Source organism: Diorhabda carinulata, chromosome 3 (assembly GCF_026250575.1).
Source record: "Diorhabda carinulata isolate Delta chromosome 3, icDioCari1.1, whole genome shotgun sequence".
Lineage (NCBI taxonomy): Eukaryota > Metazoa > Arthropoda > Insecta > Coleoptera > Chrysomelidae > Diorhabda > Diorhabda carinulata.
The window spans coordinates 4,369,065-4,390,195 of NC_079462.1; the positions used below are offsets into that span (position 1 = coordinate 4,369,065).

Genomic DNA, 21,131 nt, shown 5'->3' on the forward strand with positions numbered 1-21,131 from the left:
TAATCAACGCGCGTTACTCAACACGATCCTTTTTGATACAATGTGATATGATGATGTTTAGATGCGGAAATACGATGTAAGAAAAATAAGAGATAAAAGTGAACGTGGGTTGATTGAAAGTGGATCAGTAGGAACTTAATAAAACCATAGGTTCAAAATCACTCATATATTTTTAACTTTTAACTTAGTTAATAACTCAATAACTGACCTCCGACAATATATCCATGAACGTAGCACGTACGCTTAATAATGGTAACAACTGTCCCTCCGCGTTTTTCATGCTGGATAAGATATTTACACAAAAAATCAAGTACCATTGACATTACTTAATCGAATGTTATAGTTACAAGATTTGTTATTTATTACATCGCGTATATAACTTAACGTGTCTGTTAATCGACTCGAATGACACGTTTTTGATTTAAAGCGACTAGCAATTAACCTCACTATTTTTGAACGACCTTTTGGTTCAACAACCGTCACAAATGAAATAATCAGAATGAAAATAGTAGATCATGTAAAGATTTCTAATTAAATTAAAAAAAGAAATAAATTATTTCTGATGAAAGATACGTATGTAAATAATGAAGCATTGACGCAAAATTTAATCTATGTATCAGACAAATAAACAATAGCTTATTTTCAAAAATGTGGTTTTGTTAATATTTATTGCCAAACTTAAAATAAGGTTATCAATTTTTTTTCTCAAAAAATTTGTTATTATCACAATTAATACGTCTTAACAAACATAGTTGATTAAAATAATTAATTTTTAGAATCAGCATGATATGCTGCTATCTTCAATTATATATTGGTCAAAATTTTTATTTGCAACATATATACGAGTCCTCTATCAGCAAAATTGGCCCTATTGAAAGCTATATTTTCAAAATAAATTTTATTAATTAAAAACTATCATATATTCAGGTCCGGCTCCAGCATCCTAAACGAAAAAAAAAATGATTTTCTTCCATACATAAATATACAAATTAAAAAAAGTAGATAGTAACAGAAGCAGAAATCGTCCATGAATTAAGTCACACGAATTGTATGATTTTTTGCCCCACCCGCCGTCCTTGTCACAGCTGGTCACATTTGTGTGACGTCACATATTTTGCAAATTACAGTTAGAAATTATTGAATGAAAACAGCGGTTTCGAAATTAGCTTTATTTCCATTTAAATTATTTTTTCGATAAAATTAACATCAAATCAAACAGTTAACAAAACAAAAAACGATTAATTAAAGGAATTAACAATATTGAAATTTAGGACCACTAATAACGAAAAAACACAATTATCCATAATTATTCGTAGTTTTCAACATAGATTCCATTCACGTCTATACATTTAGTCCAGCGAGGTTGTCACTTTTTTAACTTATCTAAATAAAGGGTCATCCATCAATTACGGCACACGAATATTGACACTTTTAAACCCCTCCCTACGTCCTTGTCACAGGTTGTGACATTTTCAAATCCTACACATTTTTTAAATTTAAGCATGTACTAGCTGATCCGGCAGACTTCTTACTGCCTCAATCGATAAATAAAAGACCTAAACTTTTGTAAAAAATAAGTTTTATTATTATTTTCGATTAATTAGACACACTTACAAGACGACAGAGTTTTCCTGAAATACTGGTTTTAATTTTATATTGACAGTTATGATACAGTCTGTTAATCAATTTAAAGCTTTCTGATGAACTATATTTTTTGTTTTGAGGTGCGTAAATAAACAAAGACGCCGGTTTTCCGCCTCCAAACTCCAAGTTGATTGCGCAAACTTCAACGACTGGCCTTGCAATTTATTTATGGTCATCGCAAAGGCCAGACGTACCGGAAATTGTAAACGTTTAAAATCGCAGTTTGATGCCGACTGATCCTACTTTGAACTGCAAATTGTGAGGTGGTAATCCAGGCAATTCCAGTGAATTAAAAAACTCCATGGGATAGTTGATTACGCCATCCTGGTTCATAACGGTGTCGACTGATTTGAAGAAAACCAACTGTCCCGGAAGAAAATTTTGAATGATCGCATTGAGATCTTGGACATCTTCATTTTTCGCCGCCAATAATGCTCGTTCATCCAGCCAATTATGGTTGGGCTATGTCTGGAAAAACACGCTGAATAAGTTCCTCTTATAAGTCTGTGATTTCCTGGTTACTCAAACCAAGCACGTTTTGTTTTTCTTTTCGATAAACGTCGATTCTTGAAAAAGTTGACTAATTCCAGGACCCATTAAAAACTCCTTGATTTTAGCTTTGCTAAGAGGAGGAAATTTAGTTTTCAAAAACTGAAATGCGTCACCTGTCTAGTCCATTGCTTTCACAAACTGCTGGATCAATCCAAGTTTGACGTGAGAAAGTGGCCAAAAGGACCAAAGGATCGCGGGTGACACTTTTTCTGACTATATGTCTTGGGCTCAGCGGTCCCATTATCAAAGGAACCAACTCGTGACTAGAGCAACAGCTTTTAAGGCAGCGCAAAGTTTCCATTTATAATTAAGACAAATAATTTTATCAAGGATTCGGCTGATATTTTCGTACGTCTTCTTCGTATCAACAGAGTACGCAACTGGAATTGATGGTAAGTAATTTCCATTTGCCAACAATACAACTTTCAAGCTTGTTTTTGTCGATTCAATAAACAGTCTCCATTTGTCTATTGTTGCAATTCCAAATCCCTGAAGAAATCATCTAATTCCGATTTAGTAAGCAGGTGAGGTTGCCGAGAAACTGAATCAACCGAATACTTCTAATCATCCGTGAACATAACATTCTATGCCTCAGGTTGTATTTCAAAGTCTTTCAAATCCATTTCTGTTTCTAGAGTATAAGTTTGTGGGGCACTGTGATTGGTAAAGACTCGTAATGATGATTGCGAGGTTCAAGCCAAACCATGGGCACAGCAAATGACATTGGTTTACTGGTACCTTTGAACCATTTGGTCAAACTACTGTACCAAGTTATCCGAGACTTACCTTCAAGCTGCTTTCGGATGTTTATTGTCTACAAGTTGAAATATGTAAAAAATAGTGGTAAAACTGAGGACATATTTGTATTCAGAAGATCCTTTTACATAGGAATTTGTGTCAGGGCCGATTTTCTTGCAACTCAGTGTAATAGTTGCCATCTTTCTAGTAAAAATATACGTTTACGTATTCGATAATGTCCTCGTTTGATGAAAATTTCACTTCTTCAATTGGGACTTTAAGATTAAGAAATGGGAAAAAGTCGCAGAGGACCAGATCTGCTAAATACGGTGGGTGATCTACCAAAAGATGCGTTATATTGATGGAAAAGTATTTTTTATTAAATTCAGTAGCTTTTCGGTAATTTCTCCCTCCAACTTATCAAGCAATCCACTGTCTTGACTGGTTTTCCTGACATGATCAAAATAAGAGACGCTAGCTCATTTTTAGGTCTCTTTTCATCGTATATTTGAATGAACAAGTTCGTGTACATTTTCACCTGTTTTGTGGTCGATCTTACTGAATCTTTTCCATTTTCAAATCGCTAAGACTACTTGCAAATCGTCTTCAAAGCTACTAAATTATCATCAAAGGCTTATCTGAACATTCCGTGAGCTTCTTTGACATTTTTTTCAACTTGACACAAACAAAACCGTTGAGCCCTTCGCAATCCACTGTCTTGGCTGGTTTTTCTCTTCAGGACTATCAGGTTTCATACACTTAAAGTTATGAATTGACCCACGTTACTCAAACAGCGTCAGTAAGTCCTTAGAATGTGCTATTGGTCTCTAGATGAGGTTATGTTCAATAATGTAACGTTCCAAACGGAAATGTCGATGACACAGGATAATTTATTGAAAATTCCAAGTAATAAAATCTCGTTTTTCATATAATAAAGCAGATCTCGTAAATCAACTGTTTAAAATTGTGATTTTGGTTTTTGAATCTAAAAGACTGATTTATGTTTGCTTTGCCATATTGTTGATTACAATTTTGGATTCCATTTTGTTATAATTAGATGTTTTAGCAAAGAAAACATTTATTTCTATTGAACAAATTAATATAAAAATATGAATCTTCAATTTTCGCGTCTGAAAAGTCTTGATGGTCCTACAGAAACTATAATTAATAATAAAGCAAAGGAAATTCGTATTTCAGAGAATCATATCTCACTAAGCGGTTATTAATACTAGTGACATAGATGAGTTAATCGTATATTATGAAAATATTGATGCAGCAAAAACTAAAACCATGTCAAAACAGTCCTTTTTATTGTGTTTATGGAATATTTTTTACGTAAAATCTATAAAACTATCGTAGACACTCTTACATACTAATATCATTGTTTATATTTTTATTATTGCACATTTCTCAGTTGTAGCCTACCAGGTTTCCTGAAAATTCTTTCATGTACCGGCAATTCCCCTATACAATATTTTTCAAGGCTCTTTAGAGCTTCGTCGCTATGTCCAGAATCTCTGAAAACTCCACTAGCTTCTCTCCCGCCGTATTCTAAAAGAACTTCACTGCCTCCTGGATGCTAAAAAGAATAACATTATAAATTATATCATACACTACCGATCGATAGTTTTCATCCACCACAAAATAATACACTTTAACAAAATTGTCGGTGAGTGCGACAAGTTTATGATTGTAGTTTAGTCCCAGTTAGCCCTTTGAGTTACAAGAACGTGCTTTATACTTTGTAGACTACAACTTGAAAAAATACGTATCCACCAGAACCTTTGGCCGCTGAAGATAAACGGATCCAGAGGTAGCAGTTCAGATCAATGAATCTAAGGATTTGCAAAAGATTGAGAGAAGCTGGAAGGGTGCCAATGAAGAAACGTTAAGACGTCAAAATAAAATTAACGACGTTGCATTGGGGTAGAGAATCTAAAAATAAAACGTATGAAGAGTGGGAGAGAGTTTTATGGAGTGAAGAGTCAAAATTTGAGACTTTGCGTCTAATCGGAGTGTTTATGCGGAGGTTAAAGGAATAACGGATGTTAGATCCGTGTGTAATCCTGACTGTATAATGAGGCGTAAGCTCGGTGATGATTTGAGGATATTTTGAAGGAAGGACGACTGGATTTTTGGTAAAAATTGAAAGTATTTTGAAAAACAGAATGCTATAAAGATATATTAAAGGAAATCTAGTACGTTCTGGCCAGTGTCTGATAAGGAGAAAAGTTATTTTGCAGGATGACAGCGATCCCAAGCATTCATCGAAGTTGTGCAAAGAGTATTTGGAAGAAATGGAAAGGAAGAATGTATTGAAAATAATGATTTGGCCGTCACGGTCGCCCGACCTGAACCCGATTGAATTTTTGTGTGACAAATTGGACAGGGAAGTCAGAAAGTAGTGTCCTACTTCCACTTCACATCTTTGGAATATCCTACAAAGCAAATGGGACCAAATAGATGACGATTATTTGTCAATATTCTCACAGAGGATAACAAATTTGTGCACCGAGTTAATAATAATTAAATTGGTTTATTTTCATTTTATCTATTAATTTTTCGTGAAAATAATGCATAATACTTTTTCCACAAAAACTCTCCTGCGCATGCCTCAATCATCGTGACTTTTTCATGCAATGGAATCACAATCTTCTTTGGAATCAATTCTTTTACACGATTGGATGTAAAAACCTCAGAATATGCCCAAGGAAATAACAATATATGTACTACTCATATATGGACAGTTAGTATGGGAAAAGACGTTGTTCTCTCATTCGAGACACTTTATCTATACTGCGCATGGTTGAGAATGCGCAGAACCGAGCTAAAACCTCGGAGGATAGAGATATCGTTGTCGTTCTGTGTTCCTTAGTCGGAACAGCTTCCACATATAGAATTATTACACATACAGGGTGTTTCTCAATAAATGATTCATTTTGATACAGGAATACGAACCCTTACGGGGCCTAGTTGCTCAGATATCAAAATTTTAAATCGAAATCAAAAATTTGCCATAAATCAAGAACGCCTTTAAATTTTTTTTTTCAAATTTGGTGACCAATATTCACCTTAATAAAGTAATATTTTGACATAAAAAAACTTTGGAAAACCAGTGGCGCGTTGTCGGGGTTAGTTGTCACTTTTCTCCCCCTATTTCTTACGCCACTTTTTTTAATTTTGTTTTAAATTGCCTGATTATTGTAAGTTAAAAAACTAATAACCTTTTATGGAGCTAAAATGAACGGTGTTGTAGAAATTTGCCTCTAAACAAAAGTTTGCACGTAAGGAATTTACAAATCAATTAATTATTCATTTAATTTCGAATAATAATTAAGCGTAAGTAGTTCAAACCAAACAAAAATTAATCATAATCTCAATTTCGAACAAAAACAATAATAGCACAAATTAAACTGTTGAATATTAGACAACACATGTGGTTTCAACACGATGGGGCATCATTTTGCTGAAGCGGCAAGAAATTACTTAAACAGACGTTTTAGAGAAAAATGGATTGGACGGGGTGGACCTAATTATTGGTCTCCAAAATCACCTGACTTAAATCCTATCGATTTTTCCATATAAAGTCCTTAGTGTACGAAACAATCATCGAATCTGAACAAGCTAGAATTCAAGCTTCGGCAGAAATCATTCAACCCCATTCAGATTTATTCTCAATGACAAAACGGTATATTAATTGTAATGAAGTAAGTTTGAACAACTTTGTCAATTTTGTTGTTGTTGTAATACAGTGTTGTTCAAACTTAATAGGCCCCGTAAGGATTCGTATTCCTATATCAAAATGAATCATTTATTGAGATCTCTCTGTGGTAGAACGTTGTCGGTGGAATATAGAAACACCCTGTATGTGTAATAATTCTATATGTGGAAGCTGTTCCGACTTAGGAAGACAGAACAACAACGATTTCTCTATCCTCCGAGGTTTCAGCTCGGTTCTGCGCATTCTCAAGCATGCGCAGTATAGATAAAGTGTCTCGAACGAGAAAACGTTTTTTCCTATACCAACTGGTCGTATAGGGGTATTACATATAGGTATGGTTTTCTCATAGATAAGCTCCTTGGGCAAATGCATTATTTTCACGCAAAATCGATAGATAAATAAGAATTTAGTAATTTTTTTAAGGTTAGGTTAGGTTTTTTGATAAAAATGATGGATTTGCATACTTTTTCACAGACACTCTTCTGCGCATGCGTCAATCATCACGACTTTTCAAACACAGATAGATCCTGACGAGATCTATCGAACAAAGTTATCCACGGTTCGATATCTGTTATCCTTTCTGAGATAATGGCCACTTCCGGTATATCCGGAAGTAAATGTTTCCTCATAAAATAGAAACGATAAATCGATTTCTCGTAATATCAATAGTCTATGTATAGAGTTTCATGATGATCGTCGTGGGGTGACTTATCATACTTGTGCCAAAAAAATGAAAATTTACAGAAGTCACACAGGGCCGGATCAAGCTAGAGGCTTGGGGAGGCTACAGCCCCGGGCTCCAGAGTCCATCATTTGGAAAACATTCTGTATTTTTTGTAGTATTGAAACCACAAATCTAACGTGTTGATGTTATTTTTTTAATTTTTCCGGGTTTCCGAATTCCTTAAGGGGGCCCCGTCATTATTTTAGCTCCGAACCTTATAAATCTCAATCCGGCCCTGGTAACATTGTATATAAAGGCAGACATATTGAATTTTTGGAAATACAAAAAATATTTTCCGAAATAACGGCCGATAATTCAAATAAAATTGCCGAGAAGTCGTCTGTAACTTGGAACACCCTGTATATTAATCCCTTTTTTTTAAATGCATACTTTTTCGTAAAAAAAATGATGGTTAAAGATTCTTATAAATTATTTTTGTACGAGGATACCCTTAAAGATATGAAAATGGTTTCTGTTTCAGTTACTTTTAGGAAGGTCAGAGGTATTTGAATATATGTTGAAAAATTTGCTTTTAATACATGGTGAATGTGACAAAGTTGTGACAAGTGCATGTATTTTATCTTCGTTATTAAATTGATAACGAGCCAATTTGACGATTTTCGAAAGTATCAACAATTGACTAATGAGTGTCATTTATTACAAAGCCTACTAAAAGTATACGTAATAAATTAAAACTTGTTAAAAAATAAAATAATAATTTAACGCCTCAAATATCTCGGTAACGACTTAAAGTTGGAATAGAATTAATAAATACAATTTGATTTGATTTTTTCATAGACCGTGACAAGATAAAGAAAAATACTTTTTTATTTCTTAGTGCTTGTATGCAATTTTATTTGAATTATCGGCCGTTATTTCGGAAAATATTTTTTGTATTTCCAAAAATTCAATATGTCTGCCTTTATATACAATGTTACCAGGGCCGGATTAAGATTTATAAGGTCCGGAGCTAAAATAATGACGGGAATTGGGAAATCCGGAAAAATTAAAAAAAAATAATATCAACACGCTAGATTTGTGGTTTCAACACATCAAAAAATACAGAATGTTATCCAAATGATGGACTCTGGGGCCCGGGGCTATAGTTCCATTTAAAATAACAAAGTTACAGTCGATTTCCGGTGGAACCATAAGTGAAAATATTTTACTTAAAAAGATCCAATCCGAAAACCCAAACGTAGAAATTTTCATGATTTTACTAAAAGTATTTTGCCATATACAGTTAGTTTTAACTCGTCGTGGAGCACCCTGAATAGTTAAACTCAAAACTTCATTTCTTTTTATTAAATTTCCTGTTATGTTAATTATATATATTGAGGGTTGATCGTACCCCATTTCTGTAAAGGGTTCGAGTGATTTTTCAAAGTAATTGACGATTTTATCAGCAACTTTAATTTTATTTTTAATAGTATCTTCGACGTATCTTTCTGCCACGGTATTGCCATCCTCCAAAGCGTTTTAAAGTTAATATGTCCCCTCCTGCATTTCCTAAAATTATTGCCAAAGAATGTCCGAAGCAATGGCTTGTGTGTATTTAAAGTCAACTAAGTTTTCGTCGATTTTTTTTGATTCACCATATAAATGTACGTGGTGTGGGCAAAGTGCCGTGAGAAATAATATTTCTCACAGTGTAAGCAATATTAAATTAAATTAGCTATAAGAAATACGTCACTTTTCTTAGCATATATTTTACCTAATATACCAAGATATTTTTATATCAATAAAAAAAAATTTAAAATAAATTACCTCGTCAAGAAAATCGGTAACGTTGTAAACTCTGTCATAAATAATAACCCAACAATCCTCAGATTTGTCATGCCAAGAAACTTCATCCAAACTTATAATTCTCCTTCCCTGTACACTGATTCCTGAAGGAGCATCAACTGACGTTGAAGGTGAAACGACACTATTTAAAAACTCGGAAAATTTCGTTACGACGCTAGCCATAATAATAATAATTTAAAAAATTAAATAAATAATACTATGAATATAATATCTGTTTGAATATCTATCACGCACCAATTGCAACAAACTCCTGGTGCTACAATAAATTGTTCGACTGGCGGCGGTATTGATCAACAAATAATCTAAGCTGCTTAACTATCTACAAGTCAGGTTTCGCAAATGAATGGATTATTATGATTATTTCCATTGCGAAGCTACTTTTCTTTATCTAATATACAGTTTGTTGACACATTTGTAGCGTCAATGTCAAGTTCGACATTAAAAATTATCAACTAATTGTTATTTAAAAGTTATTTAAGAAATATTTAAAAAATTGTTGGGTCTCCGTTATTTTCAAAACGCTTTATATTCACTTCATCTTTTTATGTACGTAAAGGAATCTTTGAAGTCGATATTAAATATATTTGAAATTTTGTATACTTATATATATGCAATAATTTCGTAAATTCGCATCATTATCCTTGCTATGTCCACCAGGTTAGCGTGTAACACAATATTTGGATTCGATTTGTTGGAATTTTGAACAATCAGATGAAATCGAATTTTTGTTCACGAGTCAAAAACAGATGACCATGTAGTAATTTCATAAATTCGTACCATTATCGTTGCCGCGTTAACCAGGATAGCATGTATCAGGATCTTTCGATTATATAGTGCGCTTCAAGAGTTCTTAGCCTAACCTACCAATAAATAGTCTAAAGGGGTCAGATCCGCGCTATATGGTTCAATATCTGTGAAGCCACATTTACATACAGTGGCCTTGGAAAGTGAAACAATGCGGACTGGAGAACTGTCATGAAACAAGCGCCTTTTTTGATAAATTGATTCCTTAAAATCAATCAAAACATTGTGTTTTTTATGACCTTTGATTTTTTGGTAAAGGCTCTCCATTCCGATGCTACTACATGGAATCTATTTTAGATGTCGGATCATAATAAAAGGCCATAGTTTCATCAACCGTTATAATTGAGGTTACACTTTCATGGTACTCGCTGCAAAGTTCTAAATATCGTTCAGAACCTTGCATTAATTTTTGTTATATTTAAATGCTCATGTAGGATCCTTGGAACACCTATTTTGGAAATCCAAGTCTATGCTGCATGGCTCATCTTCCAATGATTCTCGTCCCCAGTGAAACAACTTAAATTTTTAATTGTTGAAAATAGTGGACGGACAAAATCGTTCTAAACACCCTCCATTCTGTTTATGATTTGTGGTGATGATAATCCTTCTTTAGTCAAAAATTTTAAAACAGCGATAAACTCAATTTGAGACATTTTTTGAAACAACTACTATAATAAAATTGATCGAAGCAGCAAGTTGAAACTTTATGTAAATCTTGTTGAGACATATTTTGGGAACGCACTCTATTCACTATATAAGGCCAAAAACTCATGGACCGCATTAAGTACAGACCATTTTATGCGTTTCCCACTCTCCAGAAAAATCGTTTAACGATTCACCAAAATTAATCAACACAAAAAGTTCATTGCAGTTAATGCTGCTAAGTTACACTGTTGAATTTTCACGTGAAAATAATGTAAGTCATTTAACATCCGTCTCATTCGCCTGATTTGACCATGAGTGATTACTGGTTATTCTTTAACCCAAACAAACATTTAATTGGTCGAAATTTCAACGCAGGGATGGTATGAAGCGATTAATCTACTTTTTGATAGCCTTCAGCTTCAAGCTGTGTGTTGATGTACCAAAATTGTCTGAAAAGTTTCCAACCTCAACCTTAACACTTATCAGTATGAATTGGGAGATGTGATTGTAAATCCTTTGATTCTCTTTAAAACTTTAGCCATTTTTGACGCTTAGTTGCTGTTTGACAATCGTATAAGTGAATAGTTGTAAAGATATTTCTGAAACTTGAAAAAATTGAGTATCTAGCTGTCAAATATTTGTTTTTAAAAAGCAATGCGTCAATTAAAACGTGCCAGACGTTATCGTCTTCAGAGACTGAAGATACTTTTACCTTCGGTCTCTGAAGACGATAACTTGGTTATCGAAACGCGAATCAGATAGTATAATCGTGAGTGTTGGTGTAGTGATAGTGTAAGTAGTGTGTTCAGTATGAATATCACCAACGGTTCCAGAAAGTCCAACTTAACAATCTACCAGGGTTCCAATAGAACGTAGCGATAAATTATAATCAAACAACTAAATTCTGGATACCCTCTCCACTTTATCAGAGTGTGTGTTTAAGTTGGAATTTCTGGGACCGTTGGTGCTATTCACACTGTTTACACTACCACTACACCAACACTCACGATTACACTGTCAGAGGCACGTGAACTGTTTACCTTCAGTCTCTGAAGACGATAACTTTGTTATCGAAACGCGCATCAGACAGTGTAACTGTGAGTGTTGGTGTAATGGTAGTGTAAGCAGTATTTATATTAAGTCACGAAGCTTTGATGAATAAGTTATAGTGTTTTCCACGAGACGAAATGAACTGAAACATTCCAAAATTCGTCTGGATCTTAACAATTATTCTCGTAAGAAAAAAAATTACGAGAGTATGTTGTCTCGATATAACCTAAAATATATCAACATTACGTGATCGTGATCTCAATCGATTCTGATAGAAACTGAAGAATTTTTAAGGAAGCAAATGAGTTCATTCACACGGTTACTTAATTTAATCCAATTCGACAAAAAAAAAATAATATTTGCCACCTTTTCTACTTTGTAAGTTTTCCCATAATACGAAAATAGTATCTAAATATAATACATTTATACTTTATTTATCTATTCAAGTATAAAATAAATTCAAGGATAAACACGACTTTCTAAAAAAATTATTAGTATGTATCGAATTTTATCGTATTCTTACTTGATTGAATTTCACGTGGAAAATATTTTTCTATTTAGGGACAGAGCCTGATTATTAATAAAATCAATTTTATGATTTACAAAATGGGCATCAATGATCATGTTCTATATACCGGGTGTCTCGCATAAGAGCAAACACAGAGCAGAAGCATATGGGGGGACCAAAATATGACGATCGGGGTCAATTTACCTCTATAACAAGTTGCGTTCTTGAAAAATTATAGTCTCAAAGTAGGGCACAAAATTTCGGAAAAAAATTATTTTCTGTACTTATAACCCTTTAACTTAAAAATACTATATTTGATACTGATGTTTGATTAGAGTTGACCTAACCTTAAACTTTTTTAAATTGACAGACAGATAAAAACCTTTTGTGAAATTTTTAGATTTGGCTTCCCCTAATTAACCCCCATAATAATTCGATTGCCTTCTATTTACCATTACTCAAAGTGTACCAAAGAAATTAATTTTTGTTACAATTTAGGGCCCTAATTAATCTTATATGATTTTATAAAGATTCTCAAGTTGCTGTGATTTCTTAATATAAACTTATGGCATTAGATGGATAAGTAGCCGATTTAAAGGACGGAACGTACTAACTCGTTTGCATTTGACGTTTGACGTTGACATGCAAGAAAAATCAATTTATATTTTTATAAAATGCAAAAGGTATCAATATAAAATTTGTTAAGCAATTGATCAGACCTGATGTTTTATTATTGACAGAAACATTACCCATTGAAAAATATGGATAGTACTTCTACTAACGATAATTGTATGGAAGATAGAAGGCTTTGGATTGGAAACCTGGATCCCAAGGTTACTGAGTAAGTTTACTTTTTATGTACATTAAACAGTCTTAAAATTATCATTATAGACTATAACTTTGACTAATACTTTCATTTGTTGTTATTGCTTTATAGTTTGATAATATTTTTTTGACTAAACATGACGAAAAAATGATTTCTGTTAGTATTAATTACAATTTAAACTTTGTTGATGCAGCCAAAATTGAATTACTAATTGAAAGACACTGAAAAGGTACTTATAATTCATGCAGAATGTTATCAGTAAATTAAAATTAAACTTCGCCCACTTTCAACTTCTTAGTTTAATTCCTCAATTTTGTGAGGTTATGAACACAGAATTTAGGTGAGTCTGTATTGGAGGTAATTTTTTGTATGTAACATCCTTGTTCTTTGGTTATGAAAATATAATTCGCATTATTGCGCCGATTTCCGCCTTGGTGTTTTATATGGAAAACTACTATAAAAAAATAGGTAAAAGAAATGTTTGAAAGTTAGCATTGTTTTTTAAAGGATGGAACACTGATAGAGTCAGGAGCTTTCCACATTTGTATGACACAAAGGACCCACATAGGGAATATCTATTGGTTTACCAGTAATTTATGATTATTCTCAATTTACTACATAAATTAATTTTGGCTGCATAAAACAAGCTTTAAACTTTAAATTATGGACTGTCGAATCAGATATTATATTTTTAAAGAAAATAGTCCATAAAGTAAGGATTCTGAGGAGTTTCAATTCAGTAGGTTAGTTTGTGTGTAAGTTAGGTTAGGTTTAAAACGTTAATACCTTGCAAGGGCCAAGAGGATGTAATTCATTACTTTAGGTTGTTAGTAAGGTAGGTTAGATTAGAAAAGTTGACCATGCATAATGCGAGTGGGCATGGGTTTTACCGGCAGTAGCATATAAATTTGTTTTCCAAACTTGCTTATTTTTTAAATAAATCTATGCTGCTTTGAGAAACTCTCCAAATAAAAGTCCAAAGCTTTCTCATGGTGCATTTTACTAAGCGTTCACGGGCGCTCCACATAGTGACTACGATCTTTATTTTCGCGGCTATAACGTCACTCATGACGTCATGACTAATGTTCACGACGACCCTTGTCAAGAAGAGGGTCGAAGTGAGCTTTGAAAGAATTAGCGGAATTTTCAAAACTCAAGTAACACAGATTGCAACCATGAGACTCTACTTTTGAAGTATTCTTGTGACGCACCACCAGATTTTTTACACTCCAATACAAAATTCAATAACTCACATATTATAACTTGACCTCTTAAAGGTTTCGCTTTATTTTTTCTGTTTTGCCATTTGTTAATATTCATCTTATCGCTTAAAACGCCCCGTAATCTATTCCACTTGGGTTTACGATTATAATTATATAGATTAAGGGAAAGATCGTGGTCGTTAACATGATTGTCGTTAGTGCTTAGTGAAATGCACCCTCAGGGGATTCAAAAGTCATTATTAAGATAGTACTATCCTCTTTTTTCCATTACCTCCCTTGACATATTATTGCTTTGTTGTTCACATAAAAGTTTTGAACATAAATTATACAATCTTTCAAGGCACTATTTAAATAAACTTTGTTATTAACAACTATTACATATAAAATCTAAATTAAGTTTATATATGTACCTATATGTAGATTTAGACAGTACCATCTACATATCCACTTATTGTGTGCTTATGTAAAACTGTTTAATTATTAAATATCATATTAACTTACACGTTTTTTTTTATTTATTGGTATCAACTTTTGAAACTTGTGCAAAAACATGGTACCATTGAAAAGTTTGACTTAATTTTACACCGTAATGGGCCATTAGCTGGACAACCAAGGGGATACGCATTTGTTACATATAAACAAAAAGAAAATGCCTTTGCTGCAAAAGAATTGTTGAATAATCAATTAGTTGGACAGAAAAACATCTCTGTCACATGGGCCTATAGTGTTAACAATGTAAGCATTTTTGTTTTTAAATTTTTTAGAATTGTCAGAAATTAACTAATCACAATTGGAATTAATTCAGTACTTTTGTTTGTATTTGGTTTTAGGAGGAAGTAGAAAAACCCAAAGAAAATATAATCATACCAGCCCTAGCTATGTCATTAGCTGGTCAAAAAACTGATAGAATATCGCAAATTCAAGCTATAGAAGCGAAACTGAAATTGATGGAGAAGAAAAATGAAGATGAATTGAAAATTAACGACACAGTGGCAACAAAACCTCCAGTAATTCTACAATATCAACATAAAATTTTAAATGGTGTCAATACCATAAGCTCGAATATTAGTAGTAACAAACACCTTATGAAAAAAAGAGACAGGTATCAAAAACCTTATGCAAAAAATAAATTTGGAAAATAACTCATATTTTTTATATATAGTATGTTGTTAAAATAACAGTGAGAGTTAAATATGTACATTTATTCTGAAATGATTATGTTAATGAGTACAATTGTCTAAAAAAGTCTCAGAAACTGTCTTAAATATTGCTTCAATACAGGTTGGATCAATAGTAGAGAATCTCATATTATTTTAACTAAAAAAAAATGTTTTTCAACTCATGTACAGGATTATTTATGATACTTTACTTATCCTCGATAATATTGCCTGTTGAAAAAAATGGATTTAACAACAAGTCAAATTTATATACTGAGTGTAAAAGAAACAGAAACCAGAGTATTATAGTAGGTCTAATTTTGAATTTTTTGGTATAACCTCCAGTTTCACTAGAAACAATATGTAAATTAGAAATTCTATATGAATATATTTACATTTTTGAAATTTTGTTCCTTTTCGAGAAAAATTTTATAACTAGGGGAGGGCTTGTCTGGCTGGTTCTCATGATCGTCCTAGCTACAGGCGTTGCTGACTTTGAAGCAAGTGTCTTCTGCTAGTTGCAAAGGATGTGTTTCGTGGAATATTCCAAAAAGACTAGTACAACTACTTGGGAAAACAAATTTCTTCTTGAAAAATCAGTAATTTTGCCACCACTCCGGTAAATGACAGCATATTGCAAATTATCCTGGTACAATTTTTGTTTTCTGATTGATGCAAAGTAGAAGAAATCATTTAAATGTAGAGCCTTCTCAGAAAAAAAAAATTATTTTCTAATATTTACGGAGTAACTGTTGGATTTGGGGTCAGTATATTGTGCAAATGAAGGCTTTCTCAGAAAAACATGCATTTTTTAATACCTATGGTGCAACTATTTGAATATAGGGTCAGAATATTGTGCAAATAAGGGCATTCTCAGAAAAAATGCATTTTTTAATACTGATGGTGCAACTATTTGAATATAGAGTCAGTATATTGTGCGAATATGGGTGTTTTCAGAAAAAAATGCATTTTTTTAATACCTATGGTGCAACTATTTGCATATAGGGTCAGTATATTGTGCAAATATGGGTCTTCTCAGAAAAAAGGCATTTTTTAAAACTTATGGAGTAAAACTATGGTACAACTATTTGAATATGGGGTCAGTTCAATTGTCCGAAATTGTGTACTACCAGAATATCTTGCAATTACACTTCCTGAGACACATTTCAATAACCAAGTTATCCTCATCAAGGAACTGAAGGTGAACTGATTAACAGTTAATTTTTCTAACAAGCTCTCTAGCTGTAACAGGCATTATTATATCGGTCGATCCATAATTTTTCTTTTAAAAAAATTGTATCTACCCATCAATTAAAACTTATTAGTATTCGGAATTCCGAATATTAATGCTGTATATCATTTAAAGTGGCGTGAACCAAAAAAATTGTTTCAGAATTTATTAGAACAAATGAGTTATTTATATCTAGTATTTATATTTCGAAAGTACAAAGGAATGTTTGTGTTTGTCAAAAAAAGTTGTATTTTAATCATTATTCGTTTTATTTTGCCTCCTAGTTAGCTTAACCAACAACGTGAAGGCATGCATTTCGAAATAAAATATTACCTTCCATTTTACTCCAAATTATTTAAGTCTTACTTGACATACAAACAATTCAGAACCAGAGTCACTTAACCGGTTAAGTTTGGGGTACCACTAGGCAGTTTTCTGGGGCCATCTTTTATTCACTATATACATCAGATCTCCCTATGATAGAAAATACTGTAACAGGAACGTTTGCGGATGATACAGTCATTATCCTTGGGTCGGTATTATAAAGTCCGGTTGACCGAACGTGATTCAACTGTTATAAATGTCGAACGGGTGGTTGATTGTCTGTTGGTTCAACAGTAACGGAAGTTCAGTTTGAAATGACAACCTTCTAACCTCAATTTTTCTTTACTTTTGTTTGCATTTGATCAACTAATATATTATTATGAATTACTGTAATCATTTGAAAGATGTCGTCATCATCTTCTACAGAAATATTACGAAACAGGCTATTTTGGAAATTTCCAAATTACATACTAGGAAGGTCAATAAAATCAAGAATTAATGAATCCTCTTGATTCAACCAACCGGAATTGCAGAGGATCACCGTTCTCACCCACAACACCATTCAAAAGGAAACCTAAATTCAATCAAGACCTTAGGGTATTACAATGGGCCTAGTTTGGACTATGTGTAGGGGTCGCTTGCGAAGCCGTCACCTCAAATTTTCCACGCCAACATGGGGTAGATAAAAATTGATCGAATAAAAGAAACTGTGAAAATGAAACAGGGCATGACCAAGAACATCGAACGATAACAATTCACACTTGAACCTGAGCTAAATTAGCAGGATCCTCACTATTGCTTTAGTGATAGAATTATAATATGTTAATAGTATCCCATAGAAGTGGATGATGTATATAACTAATCATTTTCAAGCTCTATAGTGAACGATATAAGTATGAAAGTGATAACATTAGAAATTTCAAAATATAACTAATTTTAATCTTCATAATAAAGGTGTAGAACAGGATAGAAGCCTTTGAAAATATGAAAAGTGGAAAAAAATTAATAGTAGGACGAAACCGAAAAAGAGGAGAATATGATGAAAAATAAAAAAAAATATTTACGGGTGATATGAGGTCGGGAAGTGAAAAAGGGTGAGTTTTTAAGGGTAAAAAATGGTTTATCTCGATTTTCCGCAAAACTACAAGTCTTATGAAAAAAGTTAAATAGCAAAGTTTTAGATAATAAGAAGATCTACAACTTTTGTATTCACACTTTTTCACATAACCTCAAAGTTTATGTGAAAAGTTAAAAAAAACGAGTTTTTATTTTTATCTTTTATAAAAAAAAAATTTTTCTACGAAATTTTGTGAAAAGTTACCTTTCTATGTCCCATATACACTGTAATTTATTTGATTTGAAATATTTTTTCAGGTTATTTTGGCATGTAATCGAAAAAGCACCATAATTTTCAAATAAAAATTCTCCCGTTAAAAAAGTCATTGTGACTTTGGTTAGTTGAAATCTCTATTTCCTGATGGTATAAAAAATATTACCATGGCCATGGTAAAGACTAAAAATAAGACCAAAAAATTCGTATCCGATTTTTTATTTTCAATTATTACGTACAATTTTTAGTCATTTATCAAATCTTTCCACACTAATTTCACGAAAAAGAGAATTTTCGTTCGAAAATTAGGGTGCTTCTTCAATATTATGTCAAAATAACCTGAAAAAATAAATATTTCAACTCAAATAAATTACAGTGTATATAGGACATAAAAACGTAACTTCACAAAATTTCGTGAAAAAAAATATTTTTTGTAAAGGATAAAAACGAAAAACTTGATTTTTTAAATTTTTCCCATAAATTTTGAGGTTATGTGAAAAAAGTGTGACTATAAAAGTTGTAAATACTCTTATTACCTACAACTTTGCTATTTAATTTTTTCCATATGACTTGTAGCTTTGCCAGAAATCTAAATACACCGTTTTGTACCTTTAAAAACTCACCCCCTTCTGCAACGGGTTTCAACCTACTATTATTTTTTTATTTCAAAAATTATCGACCCTAGTCTAGTGTGTATTAGTACTGAGCACATTCACAAATACAAAAAATGAATTCAACTTCAACTGGAATATCTCATACACTCATCTAATTTCATTACATTACAACTCTTGTCTATCTGCTACCATAACTGCTTCGATAAAATTCTGATTTTGAAACATTAGGTTTTGTTTAAAATAAAAAAAAAATATCCAAAGAATTTCAGGATATCTGTTGATAATAATAACAAGCAATTGATTGACGAAATGATGCGCGAAGAAAAAATTTTTTGGCCATATCTCGTATTCACTTATTTCCATGCAACTGATATTATTAGATACATTTATGTTTAAAATAAATCAAACAAATAGTATTAAATATTTTAAACTACTTAAAATTTATTTCTGTGTTTATTTAAAGTTAGTAATAACACTATGGTGTCAAAGAGTCTAATAGGTAGTGGCTAATAATTAATTGATTATAAATCGTCACTAGTATTTGCAACCGCTTATACTCGTACTCGCCTTATAATACTAAAAATAAAACCAACGTACAAATTAAGTAAATATACATAAATTATTCAATTACAATGTGATTATAATAATTAATTTTATGTTTACTTAATGAGATAAATATTAAATTGACGAGTCACGTCCGTTTGAACGAGTAGACATTTCCATAACCTATAGACAGATTTCATGAATGAAAGAGATAGTTATGATTGGAGATAAATGACCTCATGATAATATTACTATGTTAGGAAGTGAAAGATAAAAAACTCGAGGTGATATGTCAACATTGCTCAAGGCAAACATCTCCTTTCGATTTTAATAGCAGGCCATGAAGAACCACACCAATGTCAAATTATGACAGTAATTTACAAAGAATATATTTATCATTTACAGAAATTTTACGTCTTTTATTAGATTAGTTTTTTAAAGATGTGTACTATTAATAGATCTCGCGATAGATCTTATGGCTGTCCAGTGCCAGTTGGAAATAGTGTGTGTGGTGAAACAAGGACTTTGGATATTATAAATGAGTTTAAAAGACTTTATGAAGAGAAAATGCACGAAATAGATAACTCTAGCTGTGGAGATTGCTTACAGGTTACTAAATTTATCTTTACAAATATGTACAGTTTTTAATACAAAGATATTCAGTGATATACCTATATATTTATAAAAAAGTATCTACAAAGCTTCATTTTGTTTAGTCTATAATTATTCATTATTACTTATATTAACTTCATTATTAATTACAAATTTAAATACCAAGAATTTCTATTTATAGAAAGATGTGATGAAAGAAACTTAATTCGTAAATATTAAATTATTATTACCCCCTTTTCTTTACTACAATTAGGGTTGCCACCTTTTTTTTCTGCAATTAAAGTACATTGGTTGTTATTGATTGTAATGTTTAACACGTTGAGCCCCAACCAAATTTGATAAACTTTCCCCTGGGCCAAATTTTTTTGTCTTTTTACACTCCATAGGGGTGTGTAAACAAGGAAAAATAAATGAAAAATTCATTTGAAATCAATAGTGCTAGAAAATGATGTTTTTTGTGTGTGGTCTATAGGCCCCTATATGAGGAAAAGTTTACTGTTTAAACTTTCCCCAGAGCCCAAGACCATACACAAAAACATGTTTTTCACTGTGTTTCTCACATGTTTTTGGTTTTACAATGGAGTTGAAGATAATGCAAATGGACCATGTGTAGGGTAATGTTTCAAGGACCCAGGACGGTCCAACCAAACTGTAAAACATATTTTTTGTCGCTTTTCGCAATAATTATTAAATTAGTATATTGAATAATTATTTATCAAATTTTTTCTTTTTTGTTCTCACTATTTGTTATTCATCACAGAAAAAATTCTTTTTGTGAATACTTATCGTTTTATACCAATTTAAAAAATTATCATCACTCTTATGAAAGTCTTGCTGCAATTCTTGTGTGGTTGATAGTTCCACAAACCCCTTGAAAGTACATATATCTGACTATAAAGTTGTTTTAATGCAGTGATTTCCACGTAAATATGTAAAATAGGGTATTTTACCATATTATAGATGGCAACCCTAATAGTTTTACATGGTAAGATTAAAAACGAACTTTGACTTCCCGCCTATGTATTCAAACGAGTACTTCTTGAAAAAAAGCGTGCCCTACCTATGTCCTCTAAATTAAT

General features: G+C 32.2%; 3 protein-coding genes across 10 annotated transcripts in view; 2 read left to right on the plus strand and 1 right to left on the minus strand.

The window, feature by feature from the left end:
• Nucleotides 1-4,227: 4,227 nt before the first annotated feature.
• Nucleotides 4,228-9,517, minus strand: LOC130891150 (uncharacterized). Its single transcript, XM_057795734.1, has 2 exons — nt 9,147-9,517; nt 4,228-4,513 (listed from the first exon to the last, which is right to left on the minus strand). The coding sequence occupies exons 1-2, from the start codon at nt 9,345-9,347 to the stop codon at nt 4,331-4,333; spliced, it is 384 nt and encodes a 127-aa protein (XP_057651717.1). The 5' UTR covers nt 9,348-9,517; the 3' UTR covers nt 4,228-4,330.
• Nucleotides 9,518-12,821: 3,304 nt separating this feature from the next.
• LOC130891093 (probable RNA-binding protein 18) lies at nt 12,822-16,888 on the plus strand. The gene is made up of 3 exons (XM_057795640.1): nt 12,822-13,033; nt 14,763-14,976; nt 15,072-16,888. The coding sequence occupies exons 1-3, from the start codon at nt 12,954-12,956 to the stop codon at nt 15,381-15,383; spliced, it is 606 nt and encodes a 201-aa protein (XP_057651623.1). The 5' UTR covers nt 12,822-12,953; the 3' UTR covers nt 15,384-16,888.
• Nucleotides 16,889-19,684: 2,796 nt separating this feature from the next.
• LOC130891824 (uncharacterized) overlaps nt 19,685-21,131 on the plus strand; it is a 49,512-nt gene continuing 48,065 nt past the window's right edge. For 7 of the 8 annotated variants that reach the window (XM_057796846.1, XM_057796849.1, XM_057796853.1 and 4 more), the window contains exon 1: nt 19,690-20,049. In XM_057796846.1, the coding sequence (XP_057652829.1) occupies nt 19,882-20,049 (168 nt within the window). In that variant the 5' untranslated portion in view covers nt 19,690-19,881. Of the gene's footprint in view, nt 20,050-21,131 lie in introns of all 8 variants that reach the window. The other variant, XM_057796850.1, reaches the window with a different exon arrangement.

Excerpts from the sequence above, each read along its gene's own strand:
- LOC130891150 (XM_057795734.1), bottom strand. The coding sequence starts at position 9,347 with ATGGCTAGCGTCGTAACGAAATTTTCCGAGTTTTTAAATAGTGTCGTT. Across the intron at positions 4,514-9,146 it reads TTACCGATTTTCTTGACGAG|CATCCAGGAGGCAGTGAAGT; the intron begins GTAATTTATTTT and ends TATTCTTTTTAG.
- LOC130891093 (XM_057795640.1), top strand. The coding sequence starts at position 12,954 with ATGGATAGTACTTCTACTAACGATAATTGTATGGAAGATAGAAGGCTT. Across the intron at positions 13,034-14,762 it reads CTGGATCCCAAGGTTACTGA|GTATCAACTTTTGAAACTTG; the intron begins GTAAGTTTACTT and ends TTTTATTTATTG. Across the intron at positions 14,977-15,071 it reads GGGCCTATAGTGTTAACAAT|GAGGAAGTAGAAAAACCCAA; the intron begins GTAAGCATTTTT and ends ATTTGGTTTTAG.